Source organism: Gouania willdenowi, chromosome 1 (assembly GCF_900634775.1).
Source record: "Gouania willdenowi chromosome 1, fGouWil2.1, whole genome shotgun sequence".
Taxonomy (NCBI): Eukaryota; Metazoa; Chordata; class Actinopteri; order Blenniiformes; family Gobiesocidae; genus Gouania; species Gouania willdenowi.
Window position 1 is genome coordinate 31,574,182 of NC_041044.1, and position 24,897 is coordinate 31,599,078.

The 24,897-nt window shown below is 36.2% G+C and overlaps 3 protein-coding genes across 3 annotated transcripts; all 3 read right to left on the reverse strand.

Moving 5' to 3' along the window:
* Positions 1-1,098: 1,098 nt before the first annotated feature.
* On the reverse strand, positions 1,099-12,807 carry nol11 (nucleolar protein 11). The gene is made up of 18 exons (XM_028450007.1): positions 12,655-12,807; positions 11,667-11,780; positions 9,862-9,918; positions 9,067-9,215; positions 8,919-8,979; positions 8,643-8,784; positions 7,962-8,168; positions 6,253-6,329; positions 5,777-5,900; positions 4,866-4,957; positions 4,582-4,650; positions 4,297-4,481; positions 4,011-4,136; positions 2,713-2,949; positions 2,089-2,167; positions 1,910-2,002; positions 1,682-1,789; positions 1,099-1,598 (listed from the first exon to the last, which is right to left on the reverse strand). Exons 1-18 carry the CDS (start codon positions 12,799-12,801, stop codon positions 1,485-1,487), a joined length of 2,181 nt encoding a protein of 726 aa, XP_028305808.1. The 5' UTR covers positions 12,802-12,807; the 3' UTR covers positions 1,099-1,484.
* A 1,170-nt stretch (positions 12,808-13,977) lies between these two features.
* On the reverse strand, positions 13,978-18,877 carry LOC114458158 (beta-2-glycoprotein 1-like). Its single transcript, XM_028440480.1, has 8 exons — positions 18,802-18,877; positions 18,109-18,285; positions 17,925-18,018; positions 17,520-17,596; positions 17,135-17,323; positions 16,560-16,739; positions 15,996-16,193; positions 13,978-14,042 (listed from the first exon to the last, which is right to left on the reverse strand). The coding sequence occupies exons 1-8, from the start codon at positions 18,875-18,877 to the stop codon at positions 13,978-13,980; spliced, it is 1,056 nt and encodes a 351-aa protein (XP_028296281.1).
* Positions 18,878-20,464: 1,587 nt separating this feature from the next.
* Positions 20,465-24,689, reverse strand: LOC114458224 (beta-2-glycoprotein 1-like). The gene is made up of 8 exons (XM_028440611.1): positions 24,659-24,689; positions 23,702-23,881; positions 23,467-23,563; positions 23,323-23,399; positions 22,975-23,160; positions 21,802-21,981; positions 21,509-21,706; positions 20,465-20,574 (listed from the first exon to the last, which is right to left on the reverse strand). Exons 1-8 carry the CDS (start codon positions 24,687-24,689, stop codon positions 20,465-20,467), a joined length of 1,059 nt encoding a protein of 352 aa, XP_028296412.1.
* Positions 24,690-24,897: the final 208 nt, after the last annotated feature.

Sequence of the window (24,897 nt, forward strand, 5' to 3'; positions counted from 1 at the left end):
TGAAGACAGTACGGTAATGCAGCCTGAGGACGGACTTCAAAATAAAAGCACCGTCCTGAGAACCCTTTACAAGTCTGATGTGCTGCTACTTGATTAAAAAGAAAACCTACAGTCACATCGACCCATTGTGGAAATGTTTGGACATGGCTGAGTTACTAATGAATTTAACATCTAAGGAGTAAAATTGGTTATTGAATAATTGATTATTTTACCATCCTAATTCTGATCACATTGAAGCCTTAGAAGATGAAGGCCATGACATTTTATCTGTGTGAATAAATAATCCAACATAAAAATGAACACAATAGCTAAGATAATTCTAGCAAGTTCTGATGTGTAGTTTCAAAATAAAAGCTCACCAAAGTTTCAAATTATTACTTATTACATATGACTTTGGAGTCATTTTTTTTTTTTTTTAAACGCCCAGTTATTACAGTCTCATTCCACTTCAGGGTTGTAGTACACAACCCCGTAGTGTGACCCTATAAGTTCCAAGTCATTCTGATGTGTAGTTTCAAAATAAAAGCATGTCAAAGTTTCAAATATGACACTTATTACATATGACTTTGAAATCATTTTTAAAGAAAACGCCCAGTTATTACAGTCTCATTCCACTTCAGGGTTGTAGTACACAACCTTATGGTGTGACCCTACAACACTACTTGACACCTATTTCTAATTTCTATTTGGAGGCAGCGTAACAAAAGTAATTTTCCCTTAGGATTCTTAAATACATGTTATTTTGCTTTGATGATATGTGCTATTTTTGTTAGCATCATATAGGATTTATTTTACTAGAGCTTACTGACATTAAGTTAGCTACAAAGACCAAGAGCTCATTTATCATTTCAAGCATCAATAAAGCCTAAACCCAACCTGGCAACAAAGCTTCTGCAGCTGTGACTTCTTAACCTTTCTAGACTACTAGATACTTGCATACATTTAGTCATGTCTTATTCCCACTAAAGAAATTTAGGACATGAATATTCATTTTTTTTTTTTTTTTTTAGTCAGGCCTAATATTCATTGACATAAACACATTACTACATTCTAAATATGACATTTTCTTAAATCTGAGGAGAAAGAAAGACAAATATGTTTCCTATTAGTTTTTCATTGTTTTATATTAATGGACAACAAAATATGATTTCACGTGGGAAAAAACTTTATACAAAGTCACAACTGATAGAGAGAAAGAGACAAACAAATTATTTCTCTCAGTCTGAAAAAGAGGCGGTCCCTGTACTAAACTGCTGCATTACATGGGCTTGTATGGAACAGATAAAGCCGTGGTAAATTTATAGAAAAGGCTTGCTAACAAAATTACAAATGTGAGCTTTTGCTGTTTAAAATGACAGTTGCCATCACCCAAGGAGAAGCCTTTGGTTACACACATCTGTGCTAACAAGCACTCCCTCTTTAAAGTTTGGTGACGGTTGAAATATTCTCTGTGATTTGTTCATTAAAAACAGTCCTGTACAGCTCTACAACAACTCGATAACTTCAATGGAATATTGTCCAATGTCCCTCTTGGTCTTCATCTTATCGAGTTCCTGGAGGCTGCCCTCGATCTTTCCAAGTTCAGAAACGAGCTTCACCTGGGGGTCAGAGAAAGACGTGGTTCCAAAAACTCTTTAATGCTGCTCACATATATGGATCGCGTGAATAAAAAGTCATTTACTTGAGATTTAACAAATCTGTGAAGACTCAGCAGCAAGCCTTTGGCCTCAGGTGTCATCACAAGCACCGTGAAGTGGGCGTCCAACAGCAAACACACCCAGTCCATAATCTAATGGAGTCAACAGCAAACGGCATACATTTTGGTCAATTGAAATTACTTTATTCCCTCACACATAGCACCAAACAACAACAACAGAGATGCTGCAGAACAATAGAAGTGCAAACTAACCTGACTAAGACTGGGTGACCTAAAACCATGAACCTGTAGCAGATGATCCTGTGAGCATTTCACATAGAGAAAATGCAGGTACTGGAGGAAAAGCTGAAAAGTGACAAAAATAAATGTTAATAGGGATGAAATAAGCGCTTTTATTTGAATTTTGCAAGCATTGCTCGTAGGTCACTCACAATAGCATGTTGGGAGGAAAGATCTTTGAGATGTGGAAGAAGGAACGTGTCACTATAAGCAGTTTGCAGGATTTCATTTCTGTGCAGCTCCAGTTAAGACTCCATTCTCTTTAGACATTTGTTGTACTTTTAACAGGATTCCCACGCTTTTTTTTCCCACAGTGATTTTCCAAAACCTTTTCAAAATATTTTACCAAATTTCAATTACTTAGTTCTTAAGTGCTAAGATCTTTTTTTGGCGTACGCATTTCCTGGTTTTTAGCTTACGCCATCTGAAGTCATCTTACCTACACACAGTTTTATAATTAAGATGAAGAGTGAATTTGTGAGATCTCGTGATTCTCGCTCCATTATGCTGCCAGTATGCAGCACTTTCACCTTGAGATAATAACACATTTTAAAATATGAAAGCATTCAAATAAAATAGGCTATATTTCCAACATTTTTCCAAAACATTTAAAATATTCCATGACTTTTCCAGACTGGAAAATCTTTTTTTTTTTTTTCAAATTCCATAACTTTTCCAGGAATTAAGGTAAAAGCTTTAAAAAAAAAAAAATAAATAAATTATCTCACAGTTTTAAAGCAAACCAAAGAGAGAAAACGTGAGCACATGAAGGATACAGTAACGCAGCCTTGTGTGATCCAACAGGGCACTTTAGTCCTGGTTGGTTAAAGGTAGTTTCATCAACCTCAGTCCTGGATTTACTGCCACTCATTCCATCTGAGAAATCCTCCACAGACGTAGGACTGAATCCGTTCTGCAGGCTGACCACACCTCGTTCTTTTAAGATCACCGTTTCCATGAAAGAGACACTACCAGGCTCCAGGCTCGCCTTCTCCGCATCGACATCAGGTATGCTGTTAAACAGTCGGTGGATTGTAAACGTAATCTTACTGCTTTGTTTCATAAGGAAAATTTTAAATTTGTATTTGTAAATTCGTTATTTCGAACAAATTTTTTATTTACCTAACTTTAACACAAAAATACAGAAAGGAAATACTGTAACCAGATTTCTAAATAGGAGGTACAATAAACAGGAAAATCTAATTAAATCAAAATAGATTCTCCCATTAGTAACAATGTTTTAAAGTAAAATCAACAAAAAATGCCTGACATTTACTATAAAACAAGTAACGGTAAGCACGCAGCGCTCCTATTTGGCCAGTTTAGGTCATGTGACTAAGACTGAACCTAACCGTAAACCTAAAAATTGTTGCGATATAGGGTTATAACCTAAACCTAACCCTAAGACGCTACGTACGTGTATTTCGATAAACGTACCAATAGACACTTTTAATAACAAAGGACCAGAGAGAATGAAATTTGGCCAATTGATTCTTTCAAAAGGCCAACATTGTCTCATTACTGATAAACAAAAAAAACAAATTAGGGACAATTTTGATGGGGAAAATAATTTTGGGCAAATCAAGAATAAAGTCAAAATCTCAAGAATAAAGTTGAAATTTTGATTTTCATGAATGCGTTAAACTTGACTTCAAAGTTGAGTTTACAAACAAAGAGTTTCTTTCTTTTTTAGCTCATAAACATGGCATTGTAGTCTTTGGACTATTTGTTTAATATTGCTAAAAACTGAATCTGTTCAGAAGTTTGGAAGAGGTGAAGCATTCAGTCCGTTTTTGGCTATTGATTAGCTGTACAGAAACAGATTGGGGCCAATTTTGATGGAGACTGTTGTAGTTTATGGTGAATTGGCTCTAGTCGGCTTCCATAAATTTGACTTCAATAGAAAACCAACTTTTATAACAATATTGTATTTTTAGTTTATTCTCAAAATCCACTTTAATCTTGACATTTCGACTTTACTCTTGATTTGCCCAAAAGGATTTTCTCCATCAAAATTGATCCTAATCTTCTACCATAAGTAGAAGCTTCCATAACGAATTCTTTTGGGTTTTACCTGATGAAGGCCTTGAGGCAGACACAGGTCACTGCTTCTGGGATGTCAGGGAAGAACTGCAGGCAGAGCTGACACAGGAAATAATCCTTCCTCTCAAGGGCCAGGAGCACAAGGTCAGGACACACACTACAAAGACAATAATGAGATTTAATACTGGAAACTGCACTGGTTCAAAACAAGAACAATGTAGGTAAATAAGTTCTGGTTTAATACATTAATAAATAAGTAAATATCATTTAGAAATGTGAAGTGTATCCATGTAATGTATTTGCCATAACACACAGACCTGTGACAGAGACACTGGGTGTTCAATAGTTGTGTTAGAGTATGGGAAGAATAGAAAGCTGGATCGTCCAAGCTCCGAGAAACCAGCGTAGATGCGATTCGACCCACTGAGGGCTGCAGGCCCTGGATGTCTGATCTGGACAGAAATCTCTCCACCTCCTCCTGAACCTCCTCTACAGGTGCCGTCTGTATGAGAACACACAGTTGGGATCAACACGTTTTCTAGCACAATTTTCAAAATTGGTAGTCTTAAACACATGTGAATGGGTAAATTAAATTAAAATACCTTAATGAGCTCCAGGACTTGGTCAATTGTTGGGCTAGTTGTTGACTGGCTTTTATTACGGGTTGTTCTCTGTGTAAGAAAAAAACGAAGAATAAAATACTGTAAGACACTGCAAATATGTTATTTATTGAACAACAGAAATGATTGTAGACTTCTTATATCATATATCTATCTTTCTGTATATTAGCTGCGATGGTAAACACAACTCAAACAGCATGAATTGGAACTTCTTCATATAAAATGCATTGATTTGCTTTAAAATATCACATAGGTGTTCAGCATACCGTCACACGGGTTTCTGCTGTTCTTAAAGGCTGGGCTTTATCCCCATGAAGAATACTGTTCCAAGATGGTACAAAAGTGGATGATATGGACTCTAAGATATGAAGAAATAAAGCACAGTGAATAAGCAGTTTGGAAAATGTATTTCAATATCAATTAAAAAGTAACTAAACCCCTGTTTCTGCTGACCTGCCACTGGAGGGGGGCAGGGGGGGGGGGTGATTATGGGTGTTACTGTAGTAGCAGTCAGACACGCCCACTCAGGCAGCAGGTCAACGCTGGCATTAACAGAGCACTACCTGCTCAACTACTGCACACAAAAACACACAGACGACACACACACACATGTACGCGATAAGTACATGCACGTTCGCACGCACGCAGAGACAGACGGGGACATACACACACTATGTGTCTGTAAATACACACATAACTTAATGAACACTGATTAGTGCAGAATCTGCTCTTAATAGAAGCAAAATCCAAAACGTCACCGCTACAGCTGCTGTTTCACACACGGAACATTAGACTTCCTCATTAAAACTGTCAATCAATGCTCACTGAGGGCTGTGATTGGAGGAAACATTTCTCCCTCCTCTCAGCATTTATAGGAGGGGCGGGGCCAACAGTGAAAATTGAAATTTGGGGAATCCAAAGAATCCATTTCAGCCAATAGCTAAATTAAATTGTAATAGCTGGTGTTCAACCCTTAGAGGCCAGTAAGTCTGACATTTTACAACTAAATACTTTTACTAAAATGTTAAAAGTTGGACTAGGATCAACCAATAGCACTACTTAATAACCAAATACATATGTATTCAGCAGAAAAAAGTGGGTTTGGGGTTTAGTTACTCTTTAAGTTAGAATAAAACACAAGTTTGGCCAATTTCTTTCCATCATCATCATCACTCACCTTTACTTTTAGCTTGTTTCAATTTCCCCAGAGCAGAAGCCAAGGAGGACTTGGGGCATTCAAACGGAATAACTGAGAGAGTTTTCCCATGAGGAATGAGCAGTTTGTTTGAAAAGCTCCACAGCTAGAACAAATACACATCATTAAAACATATGTTACATGATAAACAATCAGATTTGATCACAGAAACACCTTTTGTTAGTCTTGTTGTACATGACGATGCAGAGTGTAAACTGCTTTTTAGTTGTGAGGAGGGATTGTGAGCCCCGTCACAGTGGAGAGCAGACCCTATATGCTATACCAAAGTCATACAGTCCTCCATCAGCACCCAGCAGCTGGAAGGACAGGGAACCTTGGCACATGCTAATATCCACAGTAACATCCAGTCTATTGTAAAAACTAGCAACACAAGCCTCTGTGTGCATATCTATCTAAAAAACCACGAGTGAATCTGTGTTAGTCACATGTAATCCTACCTGTCCATAAATTCTACCCGCCATCTCTTTTCCAGCTTGTAGCGTTTGGAAATTGGTATTCCAGATGCAGAGAAAATCTTTAAAAAACAAAAAAAGACAGGAGAGACAGTGAAACAGAAAGTTACCACGGTCAGGTTTGACCTACATCATACTCTTATTGATGAGCTACTTAATCTACAATTATATACCGTATATATATATATTTTTTTTGGATTATGTTAAATATAATATATTAGTATTATGAAATCAATACCTATGTTAATAATACCTCTTAATAATATCTTTACTGTTTAACGCTTGCCTTTCTGTATGTTTTTTTATGCTTTTTGTTCACATGATTGTCACATGATCTCTCTCCAAGAGCACATAAGCACCTGTTCTTACTTGTTTTGAAAAGCGTCACCATGACATCCCTCAAGACACCTCAAGAGTGCCTTTGATATTCCGTTTTGTCTGCCGCTGCTACTTTGTGTTATTTTATGACATACTGGAGAGGCAGGTCACTGATTCTATTCTTCAAAGTCTATTTATTAATCTATTAATCCAGAGTGGATTACAGAATGGGTAAACATTCAAACACCCGTTTACTCCTACGGTTAATGTAGAGTTTTATAATCAAACCCAACATATGGAGGTTTTTAAACGGTGAATCTGAATCTAATGAGACAGGTTCAGAGTCACCACAGACCCACAGCTTTTCTTGCTGGGAGAAAAAAAATTCTGAAAACTACACTTATGCATCAATTTCTTCAGTAAAATTAATGTAAAGGCTAACAACTCAGATTAATGTAATGCATAGCATTAACAATACTAAAAGGACAGTTATTATGATATATCCGCATACTAAACAACACGCCGGTATACATCAGGATATATCTCACAATATCAATAATTACAAATTTCACCTTTACAGTACAAAATGTTTTTTTTACTTGCAAGAACAAGTAAATGGTAACCAACTGTGATTTAAGTACCAATATCAAAAACAAGTGGTATGTTTATCAACAGTGCTGGGAGTAACTAGTTATTTTTGTAATATATTGCAACTCATTACAAAAGTAAAAACTGGTATTATATCACTAGTTACAATTAAAGTAACTCAAGTTACATGCATATTTAATTTAAGTGCATATTAGCTTTGTTTTCTCACTGTTTGCAATTATTTGAGGAAAGAAAGAAAGATCATTATAGTTTATATAACTTATGGGGAACAAAAAAGAGCTTTCTGCTCCTGAAACAGCAGAAGTATTTGAAACAAAACTTAGACCGATGTTATTCCAACACTATTTGTGTTCTGGACCAAAACTAACTCAAAGTAGTGTAACTCAGTTACATTTTAAAAAACAGTAATATTGTAATACAAATATATTACATTTTTATCCCAGTAACTAGTTTAGAGTAACTTACCCAACACTGTTTATCAAACTGTCAAATTACAATTACCTTTTGCTTCTACAACAGGTAGTTATGCATACGTTAGCACAAATAAATGTTTTTTTTTTTTCATTAAAAAACATGACTGAAGATTTCTTTGGATCTGTACAATAATCGTGTGGTGACATATCACAAGTAAAGTTCCTACTCAACCCAAATGTCTTGTATTGTAATTCAGTACAAGATTCATAAGATCCCAGTGCACCAAACTGCTTGTTTTTAACCATAATTTACCATTACACGTCTTTGACCACATTTGACTGTACAGCACTGACCTCTACCAGCTCCAGCAGATGGATGCGGTACTCCCACAACAGCCACATGTGCTTCATCCAGCACTAAAGCTGAAGCAGCTTCTAACAGGCCCTCACCAACTGGAAGAACCAGGAGGAGGCTACGGGGAACTGGGAGAGACTGAGCGCCGTCGTCCCCACCCTGGGCTCTCACTGAGGTCACACTCTGATACACGCGCCCATTGGGGTCTGCAAAAGTGAAGAAAAAGAGCCCTAAAGTTAAAGCTGACACGATAATAGGGGAACCAAATGAGATGAAGATAACAGCGCTGCAGTAATATGCTTTTAACAGAGCATGTTATATAACTGTGATGTTGCTGTCGCACTAACGTTAGCTTGTTAGCACCTCTGAGGGAGGGACTTTGGAAAGTTTGGAGGCAGGGCAAGAGAGCAGCGGGGAGGGAGGGGGAGAGAGGGATTTGAGCTTTGCGGACTGCACCTTTAAGTAGATATTTGTGTGCTTTTAATGTATTAATATTTTATTGTTGTTTTATTTTTTTTTGTGTCATAACACCGTTCCAAACTGCTACAAATTTAAGTGTATGACTTTGTACAATGTCAACATTTGACATTTACTACAGTACTGTTAACCAAGTCTGGACGATCATCCTACACACTCAAACATTGGCGGTAAAAATACATTTGTTGGACATTGAGGCTTACAGAGATATGTCAGGAAAATGTGTCTGTTCCGGTAGCAGGCAGAGAAGCTTAGCGGAGACAGACCAGGCTCCTCTCTCTCGAGGCGATACCTCTGTAAAGAGTTGGGGTTGAGCCCCTGCAGGTACAGGAAATGCTCTCCTTTCTGTAAGAAGACAGAAACAGACATCCATGTCATGAGAAGCGGCAAAGAATTAGAATTGTGACATCAGTGATTCCCTAAAGACGCCTACGAAGCATTATAGTAGGGAATTTCCCTCACGTTTCCAGTCTAATTACCTGTTCTGTTGTGAAAATGACAAGTTGCTGCTGTTTCTCTGCTGCTATACAGGTGCTCCACCTTCAGACACATGGGAGAATGACATATTGTGAAGAAAACTCCAACAGACACCAACCTGTTTGTAAAGAAACATTAGTATTTTCCTACCTGATGGATTCTTCTTGAGACAGGACATCCTCTATGGGCTGCTGAGGAGCAGAAAGCAAAGAGTCCAGGAGCCTCACAGCACCGCTCTGAAACAAGACTACTGGCTCCCAACTGGGAATGCTGAGCACTCTGTAGATATCTGATGTCACCTGGACATGAAAAAAGAGAAGATTTTATATAATCATTATTATGAAATGTTCATGTACATACCTTTAATTTAAATGTTCTCCTGCACTACTTATCAATGCTCTACTGCACTATTTTCCTTTTATTATTATTATATTTTATTATTATCTTTCTTTTCTATTATTTTTTTCCTTCTTTTATCTTATTTTTTTTAATTTTTATTTTGTATTTGTTTATTGTTTTTATACTATTATTATTATTATTATTATTATTATTATTATTATTATTATTATCATCTTGTTATTTGCACATTCTAGTCTAACTACTGTTTATATTTATACTTATTATCATCTCTTCTAGTGGATTGTTTATTATTGAATGTTTCACTATTGGAGAGAGCACAGTTGACCGAGTCAAATTCCTCGTGTGTACAACATACACTTGGCCAATAAAGATGATTCTGATTCTGATGAAAAAAGATCATATAATTGACAACATAATACACAATATAGCACAGATGTTTTTTATTTTTATTTTTTAAATTATGATGTTCCACAATAGACATGATGTAAATGACTCAATGCAATGTCTTATATATACAAACAAATTAACCATGTATAAACACATTTTTGCTATAGGTGGCAGTCTTATATATACTATTATACATACAGTTGCTTTGAAGGCCTTGTCCAACAGAGGGTCGTCTTCTTTCCAAATTCTGATGACCTAGAAGAAAGAAATCAAAATATTCATACATCTGTATATTTGAAATATCACTCAGTAAAGACATCTTATGACTGCATTAACAAATGCAAAGACGGATCAGTACACTGGATGGTAGCGGTGATAACTGTGTGTTCTGTACAAACTGTGTCACCTAAATGTTAACATGGAAATTGAATATAAAATGTGAAATGCTCATTCAAACTCCACCACAGCTGTAGTACGATAGGGAAAACTATTTTTAAAACGTTAAGTCTTGTGTAGTTGGCCTTTGTAGTGCTGACCGATATGGATCAAAACCCATCTCAGTATTTTTTTTCTCAAAATGGTGATAAATAACATAAATCTCAATATTTTTAACTCAATAAAGTCTTACCAGTAAGAGAATTCTGAGTTAAATTTGCTGATGAAAAATACCACACAGGCATATTCATTAACAAACAGATCTACAATATGAACACCTTTGGCTTTTTCCTCCTGTAAGGGACAGCACGTGTGAGTGAGTTCTGTAGTGTGGCTTGTTTAGGGGAAGGTCTGGGTTACACACTCAGCCATCTAACTACTCCTAAAACAAGTATTTTAATACAAAATTAGCTATAAAATATATATCTCAGAAACACAGAAAAATTGCATAGGACAGATTGACTGTACTCTATGAATAACATTAAATATGTGTATGATTTAATTTGTACTGTGATTGTACTAATAAAAACCAGTTTAACATATTATTTATATCCTTTATTTAACCAGATAAAAGCCTCATTGAGATTAGACATTTCTTTTTGAAGAGGGACCTGACAAATATATATAAATATGATTTTTAGTGTTGCAACGGATCAAAAAAAAAACTCACGGTTTGGATCGTATCACGGTTTTGAATCATGGATCGGATTATTTTTCAGCAGAAAAAAAGAAAAAGACCAGACAAATAACTTTTCTCTCCATTTATTTTGTAGAACACCTAGTGCAACATTTTTCTGCTCAGTAAATACAAACAACATTTAACTTGAGGTGTCAATCCAATGCTTAAATACATTCTTTAATCACATAAAAACAAATGAAAGTGCAATTTAAGGCATGACACCATCCTTTAAACAGGTAAGTGTATGGTTAAAAAAAACAAGGCACGACACCTTTTTTTTTTAAACATGGAGAGTTAATTAAAAACTAGCCTATGCCGACATCATCAAAAAAGAATGAAAGAAGGAAAAGAAAGCAGATCTGAGTTTACACTTACAAATTCTTACAACAGTCAAAGATGGCCATCTGGACTAGAGCCGATATTTATTTAATAAGAGCATAAAATCCATGGATGGACGGAGGCATAAACGTGACAACATTCACACGAACTAATTACGCACACAGAGTTGTTCCTTTCCCTCTCTCTCCCCCCTCCCTGTGTGTGCATCACTCTTCACGCTATCACACGCAGATTACAACCAGGAGCCCGAACCACACATGTGCAGGTACTCTCGCTCCCAGTGACACACACGCACACACAGACGTCGCGACGTCCAATCCGCGGACCATAAAAGTGCCGAACCGTAGAGAGAAGGAGAACCGTGCAGATCACGGATCAATGATGATCCGTTGCACCACTAATAATTCTATATATTGCTAAAATAGAAAACTCAATATATCGTCAATCTCGATATATTGCCCAGCCCTATGTCTTTACAGAAACAGTACAGACATTATCTGTACACATTGAGCCCCTCACTGTTAGTATTTATAGCATGGTGAAATGTTACCTTATTGTCTGAAACGGCCACATATTCACTGGTCTGGAAGTTAAAAACTGCTGAGCAAGTGAGTGACTGTCCTTGTTTAACCGTCCAGCTGCCCAGTGGCTTCTGGTCTGAAACCTGCCGAGGAAAGAAAGGATTTATGAAAAAAGTCTGCAGTGTTTACACACAACAAACAGCTTGATTTATCAAAAAGAAAATCCAGCTTCTCTCTCTGTATACTGGTATAATACTATAATTTCATAAAGTCTGTCATCGCACACTTTTAATAGTGACTTGCCATGTCAATATGATGAAATAGGGACTGCACATGCAATTCTTTAGTGTGCACTAGTGTTCTCCCATTATCTCCAACTGATGTGACAAAGCTTGTATTGGCTTTATCAATTCAATCTGATGAGGTATGAAACTATTGTGGTGATTCAAGTGAGATAATACTGGATTTATATTGAATTGATGCTTTAAAGCATGTGAAACAGTTCAGGCAAACTGACTGATAGAAAGTAATAGTAACAGCACTGAGTTTGTGGATTTAATGATTCCTAAATTTTCTTTGATGGTTCATTTTCCAAAGTTTAATTAACAATTTCACCCTAAAGTACAGTAAATGTAAACTACCTTCATTTAAAATTTTAATAATTAATTTTTTGCTCTTACGAATGAAATATAATCGGTTACATTTGTTATGTAAAGCAATATTCGTCCAATCCATTGGATTTCGTGCCCATGCAGATATAATGTAAAAAGAGTGCATTAGCATTAGCTGCAGTAGCGTGTAGAACTTGTTTCTGTAAACTATTACGCTTATTGTACATTTTCACAGACAAGAAGGTATGGTATGATCAAAGCAGGGCATTATGGCTGTTTTTAAGTATCGTCACTGTCCAAAGTGTGCAGGAAGAACAGCTCAGAATGCTAACACGAGTCCCACGGCTAACACAACTCTCCAGGCTGTGGTGTGGTCACTAGCTTCCATTAAAAACAAAAACGTTACCTTGTAAAGAATCACTGATCTGGATGAGTCCGTGACAAGGACGTGGTCACTGTCCCTCTCTATTTCAACCCCCTGAATGCCAGAGTTTGATAGATTTTGTTGAGGTACGAATGCGCACAACGTGTAGCCCTCATACAGCGCAGCCATGCTGGACGAGGAATAGCGTGAAGTCTCGCAGAATATCGCGAGAACGGGTACGCCGAGACGTTTGGAAAAATCTGTTCCTGTGGTTGTCACACTTGCGTGAAGAAAACCGTATTTACTTTACTTTAAAATTAAGATTAGAAGTTTATTTTTATCCCCCAGTAAGTAATGGTTTTAATTTAAAACCAATATTTAATGGAAAGATAAATGTTTTATATATCGTTTGAAACTAAAAAAAAAAAAAAAAAAAAAACATCTAGAAATCTCAGGCTTAGACCTAAAATATGTCCAGTGTGTTAACATCAAACTAATTTAGAAGCAACAGTTAAGGGAAAGATACATGTTTTATATATCTTATTAAACCATTTTTTTTAAAGTCCTGAAAAACATCTAGAAATAGACTTAGACCTAAATTATGTCCAATGTTTTAGCAGTATATGTGCACATTTAGTTCAAATAACACATTTAAAGTACCTTTTTGTATGATTTTTATACTTCAAAGTAAAGTCAGGTCGGGGAGCATCCATGTTCGGTCGGATATGACATGAAGTCGTTGCTTTCCTTTTTTTAGGCTATAAAAGTGCTCTTTAGTATTGTTTTATATACCCAAGGATGTATATTGGAGCTACTTAGCACATGTATGAAGCTATTATAGTGAGCTCTTGTTGTGCATCGGAGCAGCCACAGCCGGCAGTCAGCTTACATTGGTAAAGAAAAACAATGAACACACATGAGGAAACAAGTAATTAATTAAAATAATTTATTACATTATGTGTAGCAACACATTTTCCTGCATGTTTTTACAAATGGACCAAAGGCCCCAAGGATTGATGCATCACAGGGAACATTTATACAAAGCATCAAAGAGGTTTGATTGTCCATATTTATCGCTGATCTTGATTAAATATTTTTGCACTACAATTGTTCATAAACAAACTCTCTACCTTGCTTGCCTTTACTCACCAGCATTCACTCTTGTCAATCATCTTTAATAACATTGTTGTGTGCATGTAATGATAGATAAACTGCACACCATAAAATCTAAAATAGGAACACAGATTATTGTAGAGTAAAGGCTGAGTTTATTTTTACAACTACACAAATACATTTTCAATTCATTCATTTTTCAAAGTAATTTCAGTGCTCAATGTTCATCATATTTGCCAACTGTCTTTTTCCTCAGCATTGGGCGATTTCTGAAGGAAGTGTCATTGGTTTTAAGGTGTATTCCATTTGGCTTGGCTCTAAAAAAAGAAAGAAAGTGACAGAAAAGATATTAAATATGAAATCATCAAAAATACATGCCCTTGATAGCATGTAGGGCGCCGCAAATGGCTGCTGCGGTGTGTTGATGTGTGTTCTTACTAGGGATGTAACGATTCACTCAACTCCCGATACGATTCGATTCACGATACTGGGTTCACGATACGATTCTCTCACGATTTATTTTACAAAATGGACAAAAAAATTTTTGGGAAAAAAACTAGAAAATACTGTATTATTTTCCTTTTATATTTCATTGTCAAAAGAATCCCTTGATAAACTATTCAAAACAATGCAATTTAACTAAAAATAAATCTTGAATGAAATAAATAAAGGAATAATACAAATGAAAATGAAGCCTATTAATTTAAATTCTGGTTCTATAATAAACAATGCAAAACTGCATTATAGTTCTTTTTCTTTTTAAAAGTGCAACTGAAAATGTATTTTGTGCCTTAACAATTGGACTTTAAAAAATAAAAAAAAAAAAAAACCGTGATTGCACTGATTTACACCATATTTGTTTGGACCAGCAGAGGGCGCTGGTAACACAGTGGTCGGTTGGCATGCAGATATCTTGCAGTGAAGAAGAGAAGCTATGCTAGCAGACAGAGCTAATAGAAAAACGTGACTTTTACAGATATTCAAGTAATATTACAGATATTCTATCGGTGCTAAAGGGGTAAAGAATCATTTATTAACATGTTTAAGAGTAGAAGGCGGCCAGAAAGAAAGTATTAGCAGACTCCGCCCGCCGCCTACACTTGTGGATAAAAAGTACTGCGATTCAATTTTCAGAAAATCGATCTCAACCGTGATACCTACGAATCGATTTTTAACTGCCTTACGATTAATCGTTACATCCCTAGTTCTTACGCTGCAACTATCAAGTCAAATTCCTTGTAGTGTTTTAAACTGTACCTGGCCAATAAAACCGTTTCTGATTCTGATTCTGAAAAGGTTTGTCCACATACTTTTTGGTAAAGCTTTGCAAGTAAAAAAAATTGCACCAACGCCACAAATTTCCCACGATCCTCTCTGATTCGCTAGTTTCCGCCATCTTTTATGACAACGGTAACCATTGAGAAAAGCGGGAATTATGTGCACAGTTGTCGGATGTTCTAACAATTCTGCTGGCAACAACGTTTCATTTTTTAGTTTACCTACTGTTAAACAGCGTGAAGGGCCAGAAATCGAAGGATTAACTCGCAGACGTCAAAGACAGTGGCTCGCAAATCTGCGCAGATCGGACATTAAACCTACAAATACACACGAGTATGCGAAGAGCATTTTGTGAAAGGTAAGTTTTTGTCCATTACTACCCTGACTTAAAATAACAGGAGCTTCCACTTCCACTTCATACCCGGCATGTCCGCATATATATGTGTGTGTCTCCATTTGTTTTTGCTTTTGCATAGTTTTTAATCGCGTTAAGCACTTTTTATTACATTTGATTGTTTAAAGTGTCATATAAATAAAGTTGATTGATTGATTGAAAAAAAAAAAAAATTCTTTGTAGGAAGACCTGCATATAAGATGCACCAAGGAGTTCACCATGTAAATTACACTCGGCCACATGCCTTTTAACAAATTGCTGTTGGGGCCAATCCATCCTTTATCTTACCGCGATACCTAGCTTTATCTGGAATATTTAATCCTTGATAAATTCGGGACAAATCACATGAATCCACCATTGAAGATGTGTTGCTATGCAGCTGTATACATAACAGATGGCGGATCCAAGCGAATCGGAGAGGATCATGGGATATGTGACGTCGGTTGCAAACCACCTATAGTGACTTATAGCTCAGCAGTGTCAAAAATATTATGATTCTACTATATATACATTATATATATTTATAATGTTGGCTCTAGCATTCTGAATGCTGTGCTGCGTTTTAGTGTTATAAGTTAATTTTTTTAATGTGCCTTACCTTTAAAGCATTCTGGGAAACTGAGGCTTCCATTGAAGCACTGGGCTGGTACAGTATAACCACAGTTTCTTTCCTTGTTTTTACAGTATAATAAGATTTGGCCTTTGTGATAGACGAGGTTAGGTTTAAAATGTTCAATCCAAATCTTTTCTCCTTGAAAGGATATACGTCCTCGTTGTATGTCCACAGTGCAAGGAGCTGATAGACATACGAAAAAAGAACAAGAATAGCATCATTCCCTATATAATTCTTTTTTTTCTGTCATTGTTGCCACACAAAAAAAAATCTAAATTATGTCAAATCAAGTTTACTCATGATCTTACATGAGGTGACTCTATTTTTATTGAGCACATTCTTGTAAGGACATTAGAAAAAACCTTGTAAAAACTAATGTAACTTCTGTTGCAGCTGAGTGAAACTGATTCTTATCATTGATTGGCTAAAAAGATATCAAAATATGTATAAACACATGATTGAAAACATTTTTTTAAAGTAGATTAGCATTCAATGTGAGTATGGGTGGAAAAATATGAAGACAAAAAAAGACTATAACAATTGTGTTACCCATGCAGGTTGGCTTTATAGACCAGTTGCCATCCTTCTGACAAAAAATGTTTACATTTCCCTCCAAAACATAGTTCCCCATGCAGCTGAACTTCACGGTTTCCATGTAGCCAAAGTTCCTTTTTTCAATAGGGTACATGATTCCATTCTCAATGTTCTCTGGTGGAGGGCATGTCACCACTGCTGGAAAAAGCTACATATTCAATGTTTGCAATCGATAAATACATACAAATAATATATTATATTATATAATAATAAAACTGTAGTAATGTAGTAATGTGTGTGTTTGCATATACAGTGTGTTTGTAAAGCATGTTAAAATATTACAAAGTTTGTCTTCATGATTTGTATTCACTAAAGAAGAGACTGTGTTGTAGACTTTTCAATCAAAAGATGACATAATATCCCTTCAATAACTTATATGTCATTTCTGTCAACGCAATAATAATAGTCTTTGGCACATTTGATGTATAGTAATACAAATGTAACATCACTTTGTTTCCATTGGATATTTTGTATTGTTTAAAAAGATTACAGTAGTTTTAACTACATTGCCACTTTCACTAATACTTCACCTTGACACTTAGGTGTTTGCGTCCAAGAGCCATTGACTGTGCACTCTGCTGTTGGATAACCAATGAGTGCATACGGAGGAAGACATTTGTATGTCGCTGTATCTCCAAAATTGGTTGTGTTGCCCCTGAACCTTTTGTTATAAGTGACCATAGCAAACAGTGGGATTGGGGCAAGACCGCAAGTCACAACTGCAACAAAGAGACAAAGGGCAAACACCATGTTCAATGCTGTGGGGTTTTTTTTTTTTTCTGCAATGCTTGTCAAAGTTAAATAAAGCTTAATGACAAGTTTTCAAAACGTGATGGTTTCTCTTGAAATGATACAGTAAAGAATGAGGGTCATACAGAACACTTTGCATACTATCTTGCTTGGTGAATGTCATACTTGTGCATATGGGTGTAGGGGAGCTCCAGGTGCCATCAGCTTGGCACACAGCAGTACTGGATCCAGTCATTTTATACCTATGAAGCCATATCTACAATTATTTCAGGTTTGAAATGAAAAACAAAATCACAACAGCACAAACCATGAAACCAACATTTAAGAAAAAAAAAGAAAGTACTGTATTTGCAAAACTTCCACCCTAAAGTAAACATATACAATACGTTTACCTCCCACGGACAATGCAAACAATTAATATCACCAAAGAGAAACAACATTTACATAGTAAAAGATAGGGCCATGACCTTTGGAGCACGAACCCATATCGTAAGGCAGAGGTGGAATTTGTGCAGCATAACTGTTTAGAATCATTTGCAGTGAGTGGCCATCTTGGTGGAATAACTTTACCCTTCATCACAGGTGTAGTTGATGGTGCTTTGGTACAGATAATCCCGACTGTGGAAGTTTCCATTCGACAGGCGAGGTTGAGGACAACGCCGTCCTGCATCAGATTCAGATATAAGGCGTAATATGTGAATGGTTGATTTTACAACTGAGAAACCAATTTCTCACAAGAACGATGTAGACCCACGCATGCAAGTTAATGTGGATTTGGTCCACTCTCCGCTGCTACCACAGACAATCTTGGGCAGGCCTGACACCGGAGTGTATCCATCCATACAGGACAGAAAAAGCTCTTCACCAGGGCTAAAGGTTCTCCGGAGACTTCCTATCTCAACATTGGAACTCACTTCAGGCAATGGACACACTGTGAACATAACATGTTTTTTAGTTTCAATCATTTTTCTCATTTACAGCAATCAAAGCTATAGTCGCCCAGATAAGTGTGTTTCATTATCATTCAACCCTGGTTCCATTTTACTGGTTCCTTACAGCTTTTTTTTTACTCTACAGATTGCAACATTCTAGAATTCTGGACACTCTGAGTTGCCTTGTGTATGAAATGCACTATACAAATAAATTTGCTTTGTCTTTCCTTAAATTAGGAGCATTTCCAAATTGTTCTATCCCAGTCATCTTGCCACTGTAACATAATGCATGTACAATAATGATTACCAATGATTAGCCAAAGATTCTCAAATAATTGTCAATAAGTGCTTTGAAATAATCTCACAGCAAACATAAAGTTCAGAAAGATGAAAGAAAAACATGGAGGATAAACCTGCATTAAACGATAAAAAATCAATAACTTATACACACCAATAAACAGGAGCATGTCTAAAAACCATTGGAAAGCACAATATTAAAGAAAAGTCATCCATACCTTTAGGATTGTCATTAGATGACACAGTGATAAAAAACTCTAACGAACACAGAAGCAAAGTCAGCACAAGCTCCATGTTTCTAGAACCCAACAAATATTGGTGTGCTCGGCTTTAAACCATGACTTTGACGAGTGCTGTTTGTTTTTAAAGAAAAGTAAACAGATAACAGAGCAGAATAAAGTCCTCGCTGACTCATACTTGGTGACGATCAACTGAAAGCGAATGGGTTCATGACAAGACTTTCCCTGTTTGTGCTAATGCAAATACAAATATTTTTCAACCTCCTCAAACTATTGGTCTTTTATTGGTCTTCAAGCTAAACCTACAACCTGCTGGAATCCTGCTTTAAATGCAGACACGAAGCATGGTTGGTGTCGTATGATACGACGAATGGAGCAGAGGTTTTCAACTGGTTGGTCGGGATACAGACTTGGGTCACAGACAAGTCTTTAGTTGGTCCCATCAATTTGCACTGGGCAAAAAATGTGAAAAATGAAATTTCAATAAAATGGATTTATTTATGCAGCCAACCACGATATTTATGTTGTGATTAATGACAGTGTAGTGGCACTCGGCTCAGTCATCTCTTGTACCACCGTGTAAACCGAATCACATATTCGGCTTAAACAAACACGATTGGCGTACGTTACATCCAGTCATCGTAAAGAATTAGGAGTGACGTCAAAACACAGTCAGCAAATATAAAACATTTTTAACACATAAGCACATCCCTAAATGATGCATTTTAAAGTAATATAAAACATATGAATTATGATACATTTAACCTTATCATTCTAAAATATCTTGATATTTAAACACAATTATTACTAATATTAAAATAGTATCTTTATGGCCCTTACAGAAAGTTTAAAAAACTATTTTTCTTTAAAAAGCTTAAGTTACACTATCTTGTCTTACCTTTTGTTCCTAGTTTGTTTAATTTTTTTTTTTATTAAAAGAACGCTGATACAGATGAAAAGACAACATTTCCCATTCGTAGGCAACTGTAGCTACGAGGGGGGACTGTTTCCAAGCTTTAGGCACTGGGTCATCCAGTAACCGAAGGGTTGGGGGTTCAAAACCCGCTCTATCCAAATCATTATTGTTGTGTCCTTGGGCAAGGCACTTTACCCACATTGAAAGGATATGAATTGTGTATGAATGTTGCTGTAGGCGCGAAACGGCAGCCATGCTTCTGTCAGTATGCCCCAGGAAAGCTGTGGCTACATTGTAGCTTACCACCACCGGTATGACTGTGTGAGTGACTGGTGTGAATGAATAATGGTTTCTGTATGCGCTTTGAGTTTCCTTGAAACTATATAAATCCAAGCCATTATTATTCTAGTATCAACTACTTTTTTATGTTGTCATGTTGGTGATTATGTTCTGTAATATCATAGGTTATAACTTGAGAATCTTTTCACTTGATTTAATACACTTCAGAAATGAAATGAACACACACACACTCGTTCATTATGTTGTATATATCCACGTTGCCTGTAAAGGTCCTGCCGCGCTTTCGTGTCTCGCTGTGTTCTTACTTATATCAAAACACTCGATTGCTCGGGAAATTAAATCATTTAATATCTTTTTATTTTTTACATGAAATAACATCAACACATAAAAAGAACAAAGACAGTTTATCGTTCATTCAATCAGAAATCATGCAGGTCTTGTAGAGATTGATGGGCTTGCTGGAGGAGAAGTTGCACACATTGTGATTTCTGATGGAAGTGTTTTGGCCTTCAAAGTGTACTCCATTTTACCTGGTTCTAATAAACAAAAAAGACATTAAACATTTTCATCTGCAAACATCAGGACAAATGTATTAAGTACTGAATTAGGAATCTAGTTTTGAAATGCAAACAGGGGGTGTTACTGTTTATGGGATTTTCAATTTGAATTTGATTTTTTTTTCTTCAGTTTATTCAAGCAATCGTCACACACAAAAAAAAAAGTACAAAACAAACAACACTCAAGTGTGTAATTCTTCAAACGAAGCTTCTACACACCCATCCCATTCACAGCAAAACAAAACAAGGCTCTCTACATAATATCACACACAAAAAATATTTATCTTTTATTACTGTTTTCACAAAATACATTCAATATATATTCTGCACAAGTTTTATATTATACAGTTTATACATTTACATCAAACGGTAACACTTTAGCTTAGGGAACACCTATTAATATGATACTATTTCATATTTATGACACACATTTAATTGTGGCAATATATAAATTAACAAAAACCTTTTATTATGTATTATATTTTATACCATTATATACATATGATATATTATTGCTGTCCTAAAGTAAAAGTAAAATTGTTGCTCTTCTTTCTTATAATTACTAACGATATATGATTTGAAAAGCTGTTTTAAAATGGTTTATGTTCTTGTTTTATTTCATCCTTTAGGCAGTTCCATAATTTAACCTCTGATATTGTTATACTCAGCTTTTTCAATGTTGTTCTAGCATATTGGATCTTCAGATGTAGTTATCCTCTTAAATTATATATATATATATTATATTCTTTTCTGCAACCTTCAAATCATTTTGCTCCAGTCACATATCATAAGGCATTTATTAAGCTATATATATATATATAAAATTTTTTTTTAAAGATTTGTGGTCATTAGGTAACAGGAGTTACATCCAAGAATTGAAATAAATAAATATGTTTAAAAATTCCTCACTCACCTTCAAAGCATTCTGGGATATGAAGTACACCATCATTACAGGTAGAAACCACTGGGTAGCCACACTTCTCAGCTCTGTTCAGACAATAGAAGGCTACATGTTCTCCGTGGAGAACTCGGTTTGGCTTCAGGTCTGCGATCCAAACCTTCTTTCCATTGTAGAAGATGCGACCTCTTTTGATGCCAACTGTGCAGAAAGCTGAGTAGAAAGCAGAGCAAGTCATGACTTTTCACTTGAGATCCAAGACTTTCTTTTTCAGTTCCGAACACATTTCTATTCTTTCCCTGTCTCACCTTTGCAGGCTGGTTTTAGTGACCAGTTTCCAGTGTTCATGCACTGTATCTCAGCCTTGCCGTCCAGCGTGTAGTGCTCATTGCAGGCGTATTGAACTTTCTCCTTGTACCCATGTGGTCTCAACACAGCAAACGTGATGAAGCCATTAGGAATGTTGGTTGGGATGGAACAGCTCACCTCTGGAAAGCCAAAGCAATTGCACAGTCGCTACCAGGGTTGGGCTCAATTATAATTAACAATGCAATTGTGTAATTGATAATTCATTACAATTATGGTGCAATTATGATTGTAATTGTAATTTTAAAAATCTGTTGCTGTCGTAATCGTAATTAAAATGTAATTGAGTTCAGATAACTGACTGTTTAATTGCAAATGCCATAACTGTAAAAATTCTGACTTATAATTTACCGCAAAACTTGGAAACCATGTTGCACATATGTAGTGAACAATTATTAAAATATGTTTCATATCAAGCTTTCCCACATGTCAACATAAAAAACATTAAAACCTATATTTAAATTGATTAAAAAGGTAACCAATAAATAGAAAAGAAATTGTATTTTACAGCTGATTTAGGACCAGTTATCATAAGAAAGTTAAGGCAAGAGGAAGGTTAACTTTTATTAGGTTATTATTTTCAGGCTCAGTAATTGTAATTAATTGTAACTGAACTTTAGTAATTGAGTACGCAATTGTAATTTACTTTCTTGGGATTGGAAAAGATTGTAATTTGACTGAATTTGTACTGAGCCCGTAAAAGGTCACGGACATTTTTTTTTTTATATTGCGCGCTCACGCTTTATGTGCCCGCTTACGCAATACTAGTATCACGTGCGCGCGTGTAACTTTTACGTGAGCAGGCAAAAAAATTTTTTTACCTGTGTCCCTTTAGGGGCTCTGTAAATTTGGAAAAAATGCTGGAAAGTGTCATGGTAATTGAATTGTAATTGAACATGGGTAATTGAAAACACAATTGTAACTGAAAAATGTAATTGACCCCAACCCTGGTTGCTACAATGGCTTTACATAAGGATGTATTGAGTTTGCATTGGATTGCGTTAGTATTCTCTCAACAACAAAAAAAACATCTAATTGGTTGTGAAACCACCAGTGATCAGTTTAAGCAGCAAAAAAACATCAAACAACAGCATTGCAGATGACCTTTGGCATACCTCGACATACAGGGGGTTCTGTCACACTTCCGTCAGCCATGCAGGACCCTCTCTCATGGCTTGGTGCTTTAGGTGAATTACATTCATACGTCCAGCCTTGCCCATACATAGTGGTGGCTCTAGTCTCTGGTTTATCGTGGACAATTCTACCATCTCTTGGTGGCTTGGGCAAGGGACAGTTCACAGCTGCAAAATGTCAAACAATCTTATAGAAATATTGAAGTGTGATGCAAATGTTATAAAATCGTATGTTTTAAGTTGATTTTAGATATTGATCCAAAGGTGTTGACATTGGTATCGGACTATTATCTATTAATAAATATTAACCAATAGATTGTTTCAAAGTACCTTTGCAGAGTGGTGGTGGGTTGCTCCATGTGCCGTCCTGCAAACATCTGCTCTCATTTGCTCCCATCATGACGTACCTTATGATAAAAACATCACATTACTGTCATATAGATTACTTTGATGATTACCAATGTGATTTCTCACCCATCATCACAGGTAAAGTTCAGCACACTCTTGAAGGGAGCTTCTGTCCTTCCCATGGCCAGTGGCTGCAAAGGTCTGGGAATTAAACACATCTTGGCTGGAAAAAAAACCCAGGTTGAATAGAGTGAGTACCTAACCTACAGTATAGTTGATGTCTTATATGAAATGTAAATTAATAAAAAAAAAAAAGAATGCAGAAACATTAGTGCTTTAATCGTTACAGTTTCTAACTCACGGGAACATGCTAGTTCTGACTGTGTCCATTCTCCTGCGGAGGTGCAGGTGATGCGTCCTGATGTCTGAGATGAAGCCAAATACCCCTGTTCACATGTTAGGCTCAGTTCTTCTCCAACTTCATACACACGCTTCAGGGTCGTTACATCGATCCCATCAGGAGCAGGAGGTCGGCCACAAACTGATTTAAAAACAGGCATGTAAGTCAAAAATATAAGTGCCTCACAAACGTTGTCTCTAAAACTTCAATCATTGTAAAGATGAGTATAGTAATCAGTTTTTATCACAATTTTTACCGTCAGAGAAATGCAAAATGTTATAACATTAAAAATAAATTAAATAAAACTTTGTTAAAGTTGCACAAATTTGACAAATTCATTACAACTATAGAGTATAGAGATGACTTATTGCATACCTTTCTTGGATGAGACTGTTGTGTATAAAAGTACTTGGCAAAGCAGTAAGAAAATCACAGTTGGATCCATCTTGTTCTGCTTATGGTCTCAGTAACCAAAGGATTGTTTTAGAAGGCAATCGTCATAACCAGTATAAGGCAACCAAAGGAATTCTGGGTCATGGTCTTCTGACTCTCTTCTCCAATCAGCTAATTCAAGCTCCTATTGATTAAGCTCAAAGGTAAAGCTTCTACATATTTACCCAAAGTTGACTTGTTATCTAGATCAGGTTAAAGAGCAGTGAGATATGGACACAGAGAAGAGAACAGGGAACTTCTGCTTTCCTCAAATTCCCAAAATGTTACGTACAGTCCCCTCCAAAAGTATTGCAATGACTAGGTCAAAACAGACAAAAGTTCAGAATTCAAGCTTTTATTTCATGGTATTTACATCAAGATGTGTTAAACAACACCCACTTTTCAAGTTGGCAAAATTATTGGGACAGACATTATTAAATGAACTTAAAATGAATAACATTCAATATTTGGTGGCATAACCCTTACTTGCAATAACGGCATCAAGCCTGCCACCCATTGATTTCACCAGACTGTTGCATTCTTCATTTGAAATGCTTTTCCAGGCCTTTACTGCAGCCTCTTTCAGTTCTTGTTAGTTTCTGGGGGTTTCTCCCTTCAGTCTCCTCTTCAGGAGGTAAAATGCTCTCTTGGGTTAAGGTCCAGTGATTGACATGGCCAGTCGAAGACCTTCCACTTTTTCCCCCTGATGAAGTCCTTTGTTGTGT